Source organism: Sceloporus occidentalis, unplaced genomic scaffold (assembly GCF_023333645.1).
Source record: "Sceloporus occidentalis isolate IW3139 unplaced genomic scaffold, rSceOcc1.0.p SCAF_4, whole genome shotgun sequence".
Taxonomy (NCBI): Eukaryota; Metazoa; Chordata; class Lepidosauria; order Squamata; family Phrynosomatidae; genus Sceloporus; species Sceloporus occidentalis.
This window is the reverse complement of record NW_028316984.1, coordinates 81,300,482-81,313,897: the sequence shown is the minus strand read 5'-3', so window position 1 is coordinate 81,313,897 and position 13,416 is coordinate 81,300,482. Positions and strand designations below refer to the sequence as shown.

The 13,416-nt window shown below is 41.1% G+C and overlaps 1 protein-coding gene across 2 annotated transcripts in view; it reads left to right on the top strand.

Moving 5' to 3' along the window:
- NUP160 (nucleoporin 160) overlaps positions 1-11,857 on the top strand; it is a 49,598-nt gene extending 37,741 nt beyond the window's left edge. For both annotated transcript variants that reach the window (XM_089520526.1, XM_089520527.1), the window contains 8 exons: positions 41-101; positions 1,683-1,793; positions 2,257-2,380; positions 3,862-3,963; positions 5,523-5,664; positions 8,094-8,219; positions 8,737-8,841; positions 11,310-11,857. In XM_089520526.1, coding sequence (XP_089376652.1) covers positions 41-101; positions 1,683-1,793; positions 2,257-2,380; positions 3,862-3,963; positions 5,523-5,664; positions 8,094-8,219; positions 8,737-8,841; positions 11,310-11,396 — 858 coding nt within the window. In that variant the 3' untranslated portion in view covers positions 11,397-11,857. The remainder of the gene's footprint in view (positions 1-40; positions 102-1,682; positions 1,794-2,256; positions 2,381-3,861; positions 3,964-5,522; positions 5,665-8,093; positions 8,220-8,736; positions 8,842-11,309) is intronic.
- Positions 11,858-13,416: the final 1,559 nt, after the last annotated feature.

Here is a 13,416-nt window from a genome sequence, read left to right as displayed (position 1 = left end):
ACTCACTTCAGTTTAGTGTATTTGCTCTGTCTTTTACTAGTATGAACGTCCAGGAGCGTCCCCTAAAAGAAGCCATGATGGAGAGTGTGCTGTTGCCCCAAGTGAGTATTTGTTTATTCTTCCTCATTTTCAGAGTGATCACATAATTTCCAGATTGTGCCATTTAATTCTGATTGTTTAAGTTAAGTCAGACCTACAGGGTTTCCAGGGTAATTTGTATATTTGATTTGATATCTAGCTGTACTGTCTTTCTGTGCTCTGATATCTAATCGACATACTTATTGTTTACTCTGTGATCAGAAGTATTTCAGTATGATAGCTAACTAGTTTCCTCTTGATATAAAGTGCATGTTGTACCAGTATGTATCCTATGGATTAAAATCTAAAATTATAACAATAGTTGTGCAGTGGGAAAAGTTTCCCTGAGCTGCTGTGGGAGTAAAGTGAGTGAGAGCTGTGCAAAATCAAGAATTTTTATAGGAAGCCAAAGGGACACAAAAGCCAAGTTAAAAGGGCTTCTGCATTTATTTATTTTTAGTGTAGCATGGCTGTGTAAATTTCCTTCAGTAGTTGTACCTTCTTCTGGTGCTGTAACACTATCAGAGGAAATATGGTAGGAAAGCCTTACTATGAGAGCCTGCATAATTTAGTGGTTTGAACATTGGGTCATGACTTTAGAGCAGGGTTTGAATCCCTACTCAGCTGTGAAAAACCACTGGGTGACCTTAGGCAAGTCAGAGGAAGGCGAAGCAAATAATTGAATAATTCTTGCCATGAAAACCCTGTGATATGTTTGCCTCAGGGTCATCATAAGTCAGAAATGACTTAAGACACATTACAACAGCAGTGCTTTATCATATTAAAGGCTTATTCCCAAAATGTTTAAAGTGGGAATACACATGATTACTTACAGTAATCCACAATGCTGATCCCTTTCTGCTGCTTTCCTATCTCTGAAAGCACCACACCCTCCTTCCTCTTCCCTCAGTAAAACCTTAGTCCTAGTTGTCCCATTAAATCAGTGGGAACTTGGTAAGTCAACACATATGTTCAGTTGGTCTCCTCTAGTTAGGATCAGCAGTTGGATCTCGGCCAGTTTCTGCTGTTACTACTGCTGTTTCAGAATGCCTTCAGGAGAATACTGTGTATGTGGAGTCCCCCAAAGCTCTGCTGTGGAAAATCACTCTGGCACTTTCGGGTACTATAGGAGCTGCTACGGTTGTCACTGGAGTTCTGGGGCAGTTTCAGTAGCCTGTCCTCCCTGAAGGGTTGTAGGGAAACCCTACAGTCTCCCAGCCTGAAGGTATTGCTCAGTTTTTGTTTAGAGAGAAAAGGAGGATACTGTTTTTTTATTACCAAACAAAGCTTAATGGTCCTTAGTATAATATAAAATTGGCTAAATGTTGGTTTTAATTTGACTTTAAAAATTAACCTCTCTATTTGATTATTGGTGCTCAATTTTTTAAAATTTGGGGGATGATTGAAAACATCTGATGTGAGGATATCTACATGATATCTACATGAAATTTTGGGGCTGACTAAAACTGAACTAGTAACACCTGCTCTTTCTTTATTATTTAAGTTCTGAATATTATCTTTATATTGTCTTGTTTATGCGTTCAGATTCTCAAAAACTGAATGTTGAACTTATCACAGTACATATAAATTATATTTTGATGCAGGGGGAAGTCAGATTGAAATATTAGAGTTACAGGATTTGGAAAGAGAATGTATGTTGGCCCGCATACGACTAACATTGGCACAGCATGATCCATCAACAACTGCTATTACAGGTAAGGTTAGAATGTATATTTGTTGCATTTGAATGCCTTCATGAAAGAATAGGAAACATATTCTGTACGTATGGAATCAGCCCATGAGAAGTAGGTTTTTGTGCCTTGCTTTTGCTAATCCTGTGAGTTGCAATATATAACAGAATTAGGATGTAAGATGTGGCAGGTGCTTGGCACAAAGGGATACTATTTTTATGACATTGCTGTACTGTATACAGGTATGTGCAGCAACAAGATTCTGGGTCCTTATACCCACAATGGGCCTGGTTCCCCCTAGCAGTCAGAAATAGAGAGTTTTGTTTTTCATCTATGATAACTGAATGTTGCATTACTTTGTGTCTAAAGTTATGACTGGCTTGGAAGCTGAGAATGATTTTTATTGCTTGAAATGTATAATTACATGTCAGTCTTGTTAACCAGCAAATCTGAACATGTGTATTCTCCCATCTCACTATCTACCCAGGAAACTCTTCCCCCAAGGAGCTGGTTACCCTGCTGGTTCAGGCTGGCCTCTTTGACACAGCCATTTCTCTCTGCCAGACCTACAACCTTTCTTTAAAACCTGTGTTTGAAGGACTTACTTTCAAGTATGTAACAAATTACTGAGTTTCTTCATGTACATGATATGAGTGCTGAATACCAAGAATTGTTTTTATCAAATGTGTTTTCTTTAAAATAAATTTGAAGAATCTGCATAATGTTTCAGTTGAAATCATATAGCCTGGCATTAAAACAATTTCTTAGGCTGTAAATAGAGTTTTGCCCTGAGAAAAAGATTGGACTGTCAATGAGATATTTCTGCTTAACATTTTTTGTGTATAAATTTAAATGCTTACTTTTGCCACTTCTGCTTTTGAAAGGCTCAAAAATCCTTGGATTGTTTTGCTTAATAATCACTTGTTATAACATTGAACACAAGATCTAAGTTTTGTCTGCCTCTTCCCCCTTCTTTCTGTCCCTCTCACCTCACTTGTGTTCCTCCTGACTGACAGCTTTGGGTATTTTAGTAGGGAAGGCTTTGGTAAAATCTACAAGAATCTCCTCCTGCAAACCTCAAAAGCCAGTGATCAAACATGTCAAAATTATGAGGAACCACCATGTGGCCCCTACCTCATCCTCTGCAGGCCATTCAAATCTGCATACCCCCCATCACTGCATCTGAAGCTTCTGCCACAGGGACTGACCTGCCAGTATTGTCTTATTGCCTTGCTGACTCCTGATGTCAAGGCTCTGGCTCCTTTTCAACTTCATTGCCTCCCTCATGTCCACTCTAGCAATGCTCAGGGACTTGAAGAAATCATGGAGAGGGTCATCATAGAGTTGGATATGCACAATATACAGATTGAAGCTTAATCCCAAAAAGTCAGAGGTGCTCCTAGTAAGTCCAGGCTATCTGAAGGACTATATTTCCCTATATGGGTTTAGGCGCTCTAAAATGGGAAGGCTCTTCTCTCAGTCCAACCACCTTCCCATGTTTGTTGGGAATAAGCGAGAGGGCCTATTTTTGTATACGTTTTGATTTAAATTGGTTTTACAAGTTTGTCAGCAGCCTCAAATCCTAGTATTGGGGGAAAGGTGGAATATAATAAGAATGAGAATACCAGCCTTTCCTCAAAATATGTCTATGAGCTCTAAAAGGGCTGGGAATTTCCATTGTTTAAGTAAAAACGTAAGTCTAGAATGGAATAATTAATAGATAAGATGATAAATATCTTAAAAGTAATTTCTAGGGAACATGAATGATAAGGTAGTATTTTCATCATGCTTGCCCACTTGGGGAACAGGATACTGGGCCTGGTAGGCTTTGGGGCCAGGCCAACCATGCTCTTCCTTTGTTCATAAGATCTGTGTTCAAATCTTTCCTCGGGAAGCCTTGTCCATATTACCATTTCTACAGATTGTTGTGAAATTAAAATGGGATAACACTATTTATTAATATCTCTGGTGAAACAAAATCAAAAATGATTTCTTTTATTTAAAATAACAATATTTATTTCTTATCTGCTTCTCATGTTAAAAAAGGTCAAGTTAATATTTTAAATTATATGATTGGTTGTCCATGTTTCAGATGTATTAAACTTCAGTTTGGAGGGGAAGCAGCTTTGACAGAAGCCTGGGACTGGCTAGCTGCAAATCAGTTCTCTTCAGTCATCACAACGAAAGAAACCAGGTAATGTGGTGTGTTTTGCAGGGAAATAAGCTAGTATTTTGTCAGCTGATACAGAAGTGAAGGTTTCTTGCTGATAAAATATAAAACTCGCATTAAGGATTGTGTCCTTTCATAATAATATGTGATTTCCCTGCCTGTGAATCCTGCATAAATTTTTTGTGTCATCACCCACAATAGATAAGTGTGGTTTCATCCTCTATTTTTACTCTGTAAATAATGGATGATGGTATAACTGTAAATCGTAAATGCGGTTTGGCTTTTATTTTTCAAAGGTTCCATAAAAAAACTTTTTTTTTTGGGGGGGGGGGGAGTTAGATGAGGTGAACTGAAAATTAAAATGACAAAAAACGGGAAATTAAAAGATAGAGAAGAAACAAGGTGAAGGGTAGAGGAGACACCAGGTTTATCACAACAAAATGAGAGTAAAGATGCAGCAGTGGCCAGTGGGATATAGTGGTTAGACTGCTGGAACTTGGGAGGTGGTACTTCTACTGTATCATGAAAATTATTGGCTAACCTTGGGCATTCATTCTCTTTTCTTATGCCTTATCCGACAAGGTCGTTGTATGGATAAAGTGTGCTAGAATGTACACTGCCTTGATCTCATTGGAAGAAATGTTAATAATAAAATTAACATGACACTAGGTTCTTAAGTCAAAGCTAATGAACAAGGATACTTATTCAGCAGTAGCTGTCCTGGGCCATACAGCAAAATAAAACAAAATGTACAAAGAAGTGATGTCTTTATTGGCCAGCCAGAATGCCCAAAACTCATAATGCAAGCTTTTGAAGGTCCACTGGCTTCTTTATCAGGCAAAAGATTTTTTAAAACCAAAGAGGAGGAAGAAGAAAGAATAACTGTGCTGTAGTTAATGGGCCTACGGTGAACAAAGAAAACAGGAAAAAATTAGGGCAAGACAACTAAAAACTGAGGTTAAAAAAAAGATGAATCCATTAGCATGCTGAAGTAATATGTAGACCCAAGTACACTATTATAGAACTGATGTGGATTGGCTGTCAGGATAGTAGGGCTCTTCCTCTGTGCCATTACATTAGCTTATCCTGTGAAGGACTTCTAGAAGAGGCATGTTCAGTCCTAAGTGATGGATGTCTAATAGCTGTGGGATTTTCAGATCCCAGCAAAAATGTGACTAGTGAAGCCTCTTCTTTTCCTTGTTGGATGCCTATATAAAATAATTGTAAAGATGGTTAAGACTTAGAGATGTATCAAAATTGCTGGGGAACTTTAAAAGTAAAGGAAAAATAAAGAGCTGGAATTTGGAACATGTAATATAGACACTAAAAAAACTGAAAATGGGATTTGTATTTATTTATTTGTACATTTCTCACTAGATGCTTGAGTTCCATCACATAATAGCAGTTAGCTCCTTCAAAGAGACCAAGCAAAACACATGTAAAAGAATAGAAGAGTAGACATTCCACTGTAAAGAATGCATAGACTGGTCTAGGGAGATTTCCACTGGCAGCAGAAATGTGTATGCATCTGTCTATGTATATGTAGCTGGCATGTAATACAAAATACTCTAATTGTGTTGTAGTGCAACAGATGAAGCATGGCGCCTCTTATCCTCCTATCTGGAAAGATACAAATGTCCAAACAGCCCATATCATCATTGTGTAATCAGCAAGTTGCTGTCTCATGGGGTTCCACTTCCTAACTGGCTTATCAACAGCTACAAAGTAAATGCTTATTTTTTGTGTAAAATTAAGTTATGTTTGTGGGGAAATGGATGACAACGTTGGCTCATTATTGGTTAAATTGCATGTTTCAGTGGTTTTTTCATTATAACTTGACCTCCCAAATTGTTCTTGGTAGTTAAGAATTAGTAAATAAAAAGTGAAGATTTCTATCTTTGGAGTACAATGGGACCTCATCATCTGCGGATTTGAGCATGTGTGGATGTCCCAAATGGTGGTGCATGCACGTGGCCAGACTAGCAGCCATGCACATGTTGTGCCACCATTAAGGACAACAGAACTTGAGGTCCTGCATTTTTTCATAACTTCGGGGGTGGGGTATGGAATGGATCCCCTCATGGATACTAAGGTCTGACCATAAATTGCATTTCCTTATGTTACAAATGAAATTAGAACTTTCCACTCCACTTTGTTAGGAAAGCAGTAACAAGTAGGGAAAGTGTTAAATACCTTTCTCCACATTGTTTTGTTCTCCACAAAACTGTTGACAACAAAAATCTTTAAACAATAACTTTAAAAGTTATTTTTAAAATACAGATTTTAAAAAAAACATGGAGAATAGTTGACAGGGCTAAAATACATAAAAGGCCTGGAGGAATAAACAGGTCTTGACTCACCTGAGCCACTAGACCATAATCATATCTTGAAATCACTTAGTGCATTGCAGAGTTATATGTGTAATTGTCTAGGTAAGTTGCCTCCAGGAAGGAGCTCTCCTGGGTTGCTAACCTTGCACTTCTGTGGAACGTTGTCCCATAGAGGCTGTGCTTCTGATTCCAGACCAGTAATTCTGTCTTCTCCGGATTAAGCCTCAGTTTATTACTCCATCACAGTGCCTGAACAGCAGTTTACATTCTTTATAGCTTTCGTGGGACCAGCTAAAAAGAAAAAAATAAAGCTTTGTGATAGGAGACACATGACACAGAATCCCCTAACAGCCTCGGGTAGATGCTAGACAGCATTGGGCAGGGGTAGGCAACCTTTTTGAGCCGGGGGCCGGGTTGCTGTCCCTCAGGCGACTGGGGGACCGAAGCTGGGGGTGGAGCTTCAACCCTCCGGGGCGGGGCCACGTGCCGGTGGTGGAGCTTCCACCCTCCAGTGGCGGGGCCGCATGCCAGGGGCGGAGCTTCCACCCTCCGGGGGCCAGGCCTCCCCATCTTTGCTGGCCCCTGACGGGGCCCCAGGCCCCGTCAGAGACCGGCAAAAAAGCTGGGGGGGCCGCCAGCGCTGGAGGGCCCCAGCGACGGCACCGGGCCCCCCAGAGGCCCCCTGCCGCCCTCGGAGCCCTCCTGGAGGGCCCCAGAGACGGCACCGGGCCCCCCAGAGGCCCCCTGCCGCCCTCAGAGCCCTCCTGGAGGGCCCCAGAGACGGCACCGGGCCCCCCAGAGGCCCCCTGCCGCCCTCGGAGCCCTCCTGGAGGGCCCCAGAGATGGCAGCGTGCCCTCCAGAGGCCCCCTGCCGCCCTCGGAGCCCTCCTGGAGGGCCCCAGAGACGGCAGCAGGCCTCCCAGAGGCCCGCGGCCGCCCTCGGAACCCTCCTGGAGGGCCCCAGAGATGGCAGCAGGCCTCCTAGAGGCCCACGGCCGCCCGTCGCGGCTTTTCGCCGCTCTGGGCGCCGCCATTTTGGGCGGCAAAATGGCGGCGCCCATAGCCCCAGAGGCCGCTAGGGGCGCCGCCATTTTTTCGCCCAAAATGGCGGCGCCCAGAGCGGCGAAAAGCCGTGACGGGTGGCGGCGGCAACATCCGCCAGGGGCCGGTCGCCAGGCCTCCGCAGGCCGCATCCGGCCCGTGGGCCGGAGGTTGCCGACCCCTGGCATTGGGCGTAGCGGTGGTAAAATCTCCATGTCCAAGGGTTGACCAGTAATTCCCCAAAACTATCATCTGGGAATGTCCAGCAACATAGGACAATGAAGTGCCTCCGAATCCCAGACAGACCAGAAGGATGCCATAGTTGATGCTTTCAAAGACCACTGAAATCCTGGAAGATGTACAACAGGCTGCCTACGTCCCCATCTAGCTTCTGCATAGGTCATCCACTAAAAGTGATTTTGTCCCAATAAATAAGTTTATTTGTAGCCTTTGCCAAATACAGGAAATCACTTGCAGAATTTTAAAAGGTGGAAATTAGGAGCAACATGAGGGTCTTGAGAAAGGCAGGAAAGTGACCTAAACACAAGAAATAAGAGAGCCATTTGTTCTTGGCGAGCATAAATTAATGTAGGATTTAATCTCTGTAAGAAGTTACATTTCTCTGTGTTTTTTGTACGTTGTGTTGTATTCATGAAAACCTCATCAGCAGTGAGATCTGTTCATGGTCATTCATCATGCTGATTGCATATAAAAAGAATACAGCCTTGGCATAAAACCAGCAATATTAGCTAATGTCTACTTAGTTTTATTTGTTTCTTGCAGAAGGTAGATGCTGCTGAACTTCTCCGCTTATATTTGAACTATGACCTCTTGGAAGAAGCTGCAGAATTGGTTTTGGAATATGTAGATGCCATACTTGGGAAAGGACATGATTACTTTGGTATTGAGGTACAGTTGATGTTTCTCAAGTTCAACCTACTATATATGGGCAGATTAAAAACAAAAGCAAACCAAGGTCTATTTAGAATGATAATGATGTGAACCGTACCTAGGTGGTATGGCAAGAGGATTTAATAACTCCTTGTACTGCATGGCACAAGGAGTAGGTGACTCTTGGAGGGCTCCTGCACCACAGAGAGAAGTCCAGTATGAATTGTTCTGAAGCTCATGCTATCTCCTTTTTTTTTTTTTTTTAAAAAAACAGTTTTGTTGCATTGCCTTTTGGGGGGGGGGGGTAAGGCACTTCAGGCAGTGTTGCTCCCAGTCAAATCCATAATTCTGATGAAATACTTTCACATTTCAGTTCAAAATTTAGATTCTTTGAAATTTTGACTTAACTTATCCTTTGATAGTGGGCAAATGTTTGCTTCTGTGTGTCAAATTTTATTCAAGTCACACTGGAGATGTTTCTTCACCCTACTGTGTTAGTGTTAAGTAATAAAACATGTTTTATCATTTGTTTTAGTTCCCATTGTCAGCTACAACACCAATAGTTTGGCTTCCATATTCTGCAATTGACCAGCTTCTTCAGGCTCTAGGAGAAAATGCAACCAATCACCATAATATGGTGGTAAGTACATCCAGTGAAAAACAGGATTTGTCTATTGAATGCAGAATGATGAAAAGACTAAATGTAAAAGATATATGTCTTTGCACATATGAAATCATTATGAGTGAGACATGGATTATAACTGACAGGAATACATACCACAATCTGGGAACAACAAAAGAAAAAGCTTTATCCTGTGTGTCTCATCAAATAGGCTTCCACAGGTGATAATATTCATGAGGAGGCTCTCCTGAACATGATAGCATCTGGACAGATTTGTAATGAAACAAGCGCTTCCCTAGATAGCAAGCTACAAGCCATATGGGGCTTTAAAGGTTTAAATCAATATCCTCAGTTGCACTTGGAAAGCAGTTGGCAGCCAGCGCACATCTTTTACTTGCATCTTTTAGACATCAGTACTATGCGCCAAGGAGCCACTTGGCTTCTTGCACCAACTAATGTTTCTGGATGCTCTTCAAAGGCAACTGTGTGTAGAATTGGCTGTGCCCTTGGGAGGGGGCACTGTGGAGTTTTTGGTTAAACTGAACTTTGCAGCAGTCATTTCCTAGTGAATAGAACACTTTGTTCTTCCTTTTGGACAAACCATAATTAACTAGGAAGCCTGTCCATTGTGAGCCAACCTTTGGAAAAAGCCAGGCTATTAAACAATGATTTGAAGTTATTTTAATATACTTGACTGTTTTGAAGTCAAACAAGCTTGTAAAATGTGGGCTAGACAAGGCAACTGTTAACATGGATTTGTAATTGGTTGACCGACCGAACGCAAAGGGTGCTCAACAATGGCTCCTTTTCATCCTGGAGAGAAGTGACCAGTGGGGTCCCACAAGGCTCTGTCCTTGGGCCAGTTCTATTCAACATCTTTGTCAATGACTTGGAGGACAAAATTGGGGGAATACTTATCAAATTTGCAGATGACACCAAAATAGGAGGAGTAGCTAATACTCCGGAGGATAGGATCAAGATTCAAAATGACCTGAACAGACTAGAAAACTGGGCCAAAGCTAAGAAAATGAAATTCAACACGGAGAAATGTAAGGTACTGCACTTAGGGCGGAAAAATGAAAAGCACAGATATAGGATGGGGGACAACTGGCTGAATGAAACTACGTGTGAAAGGGATCTAGGAGTCCAAGTAGACCACAAGTTGAACATGAGTCAACAGTGTGATGTGGCAGCTAACAAGGCCAATACTATTTTAGGCTGCATCAATAGATGTATAGTGTCTAGATCAAGGGAAGTAATAGTGCCACTCTATTTGGCTTTGGTCAGGCCCCACCTTGAATACTGTGTCCAGTTCTGGGCACCACAATTAAAAAAGGACATTGAGAAACTGGAGCGTGTCCAAAGGAGAGCGACTAAAATGGTGAAAGGTCTGGAAACCATGCCCTGCGAGGAACGCCTTAGGGAGCTGGGGATGTTTAGCCTGGAGAAGAGAAGGCTAAGAGGTGATATGATAGCCCTGTTTAAATACTTGAAGGGATGTCATATTGAGGAGGGAGCTAGCTTGTTTTCTGCTGCTCCAGAGACTAGAACCCGGAGCAATGGATGCAAGCTGCAGGAAAAGAGATTCCACCTCAACATTAGGAGGAACTTCCTGACAGTAAGGGCTGTTCAACAGTGGAACAAACTCCCTCGAAATGTAGTGGAGTCTCCTTCCTTAGAGGTCTTCAAACAGAGGCTGGATGGCCATCTGTTGGGGATGCTTTGATTGTGATTTCCTGCATGGCAGGGGGTTGGACTGGATGGCCCTTGTGGTCTCTTCCAACTCTACGATTCTATGATTCTATTCTATGAAGCTGGTAATAAAAGCTTCCTGGTTTAATTGTGAATTTTGCGAAGACCCAGACTTATTTTGGCATAATGAAGCAAGACTATCTAAACACTACTGTTATGCGCTTCTGATCAAGATGCATGTGAAGATTTTTTACACTTAAATAGGACCTGTGTGTTTGGCATAAAAGCATTACAGTTGTCTCCACAATGCTTTGGTTGCAAAATATAACAGCTCATGCACTCCTTGTGACCTCTGAAGAATGTAATAGGAATCAATGCAGGGAAATAAAAGGTTTTCTGCAGCAAATCCTAGCTTGGGGAGAAGAGAAATACTGTTATAAAACTAACCTACTAAAAGGTTATTTCTACTTTATCATTACATAAGAAATGTATGAAGCTTATAGCTTTACTGACAGCCAGTCTGTGAATCTGCCTGTAGCTTTTTCAACCCCCACTCTTTGAAGGGAATTGTCGAAAACCTGACCTGTGTCATCAACTGCTGAAAGTGAAAAAAAAGACAATGTGTTCACTCCCTCACAGATCTCTTAGTATTTAATATTCCATTGCATTGTTGTAAAAAGCAAATTGACCGACTGACAAATTCAATATCAATGTGATAAAAATGGGGCATGAATTCTTAGTGATTACGATATGTCTGTTAACAGGAAATGACTGTTTTCCTATTAATCTTCCAGCTATTCCAGAAGGTTCATGACAAATTAGAAGCCTACCAAAACCAGGTTGATAAGTCAACTCGAGATTTTCTATATCGTCGAAACTAGCAAATGGCCTTGGTTTTGTGACCTCACATAATCACCTTGTGCCTAGTGGCTCTTGGGACAACTTCAGAAACAGTGCTTGAGGCTAATGTGCATAGCTGGCATGTAGGATATGTGAAGCATTCGCTTTGGCACATCGGCTGGGGATCCCTGTGCACTGCTGGTGGTGCTATTATTACAAATTCTATTTTTTATAATCTTGCGAACCATTCCCTACCCAGGGGATGGTAGATATTTTTTAATATGTTGGGGAAATCAAGCTTCAACAAAATCCGTTCTGAGCTGGGTGGCATTCATTTCCAGTAATGAAAAAAGATGTTTGTACATTGCATGTTCCTATCATCTTTGTACTTAATTGTTTTGTATTATTGCATTCATTGTACTGTACTATATAAGCACTATGGTTGTCTTATTTATTGTGACAATTTTGGAATTATCTTTAATAAAATGAAAGCTTTGTTAAACCTCCAGACCAATTTTTAACAAAACAACTGAAAATAGTGCATCATTCCATGCGAGAAAATGTTTCTAATTTGAATGGAACAAATAGAAAGAGCTATTTGATATTTTTATGGAAGATGATAATTGAAACTGAAAATAATTATTGTTATTTATTCATTATGTGCACCAATTCTCTTTGGAAGCATCTATTCCTGCCTGTGCTGTACTGACAATTTTCTTCCAAAAGAGAGTTGCTCAAGTAATGCGAGAGAATTGTTGGTTCCTGTTCATGTAGTGTTTTTACTGGTTTTAACATAAACTAACATTTCATATGCAGAACACTGGAGCTAGTAAAGTAGAAAAATGTAGTATCCTGACATCACATATATAGCCTTCAGGAAAAACTAAGATTTTGCACATTTAGTCATAATTGTCTCAAGTACTCTAGCAGAGAGTCATATTTGATCCAAGAATAGTCAGTGAGTTAATTTGAATTAACCAGGGTTCAAAAACCAACTTGGCCATGGAAATCCCTTGGGTGACTTTGGGCCTCAGTGTTCTGGGTGTTTTTTGCAAGATTTATGCAGATGGGGTTAGGCCCTGCCTTCCTCTGAGGTTGAGAGAGTGTGATCACCCAGTGGGTTATTCTGGCTCAGCAGGGATCCAGACCACTGCAAAAGTAATAGTTCGGCACTTATAACTTCCATGGCTTCATCCTATGCAAGATGCCCAGAGGACATGTTCTCCATTTCAACCTCCTGTCCAGGAGGAATTTCAAAATGTCCTCCATTTGTAGCATGACTAAGAAGTATGCATTTATATTTATTGGAGTGTTTGGAGCTACAATGTCCTACGTTTTTCTTTAATATAGCCTTGATACTGCTTTAATTGCCACTGCTCCATCCTATGCAGGGTGACCAGACATTTTTCTTTTTGTGGTGCCTTGCCCTTTGCAGTTCAGACATCTGGTCACCCTGATCCTATAGAATCCTGGGATTTATAGTTTGCTGTGACACTAGAGCTCAGGCAGGGAAGTCTATAAATGTTTCACGAAAGTACAAATCCCAAGATCCATGGCATTTAAAGTGCTGTTGAACTGCATTAGTTCTACACTCGCAACAGCATACTGGGCAGGCAGCTTCCTTCTGGTCACCCCTGGTTCTTAGTCATGATTTTATCCCTTTTAAGGAACTTGCCAAGAAATCCCAGTGGCAGGGTGGCCTTAGGGTCGCTATAAGTGAGAAACGACTTGCGGGCACACAACATACACACAATTGTATTCTTTATAGATACACAAATATCATCTGAGGTTATATACTGTTGCTTTCCTGGCCGCTTTTGTTTTATTAATTGAAGTCAGGGTTTACTCTTGTGCTGCTATATTAGATTCAAAGGCCCTTTTGCCAGAAGGTATGTATATAATATATATACAGTCAGCCCTTCTTATACATGGATTTTTTAGACACGGATTCAAGCATCCATGGTTTGAAAATGTTCAAAAAAGTATACATTTCAAATATCAAACCTTGATTTTCCATTTTTTATTAGGGAGACCATTTTGCTTTGTCATTATATCTAATGG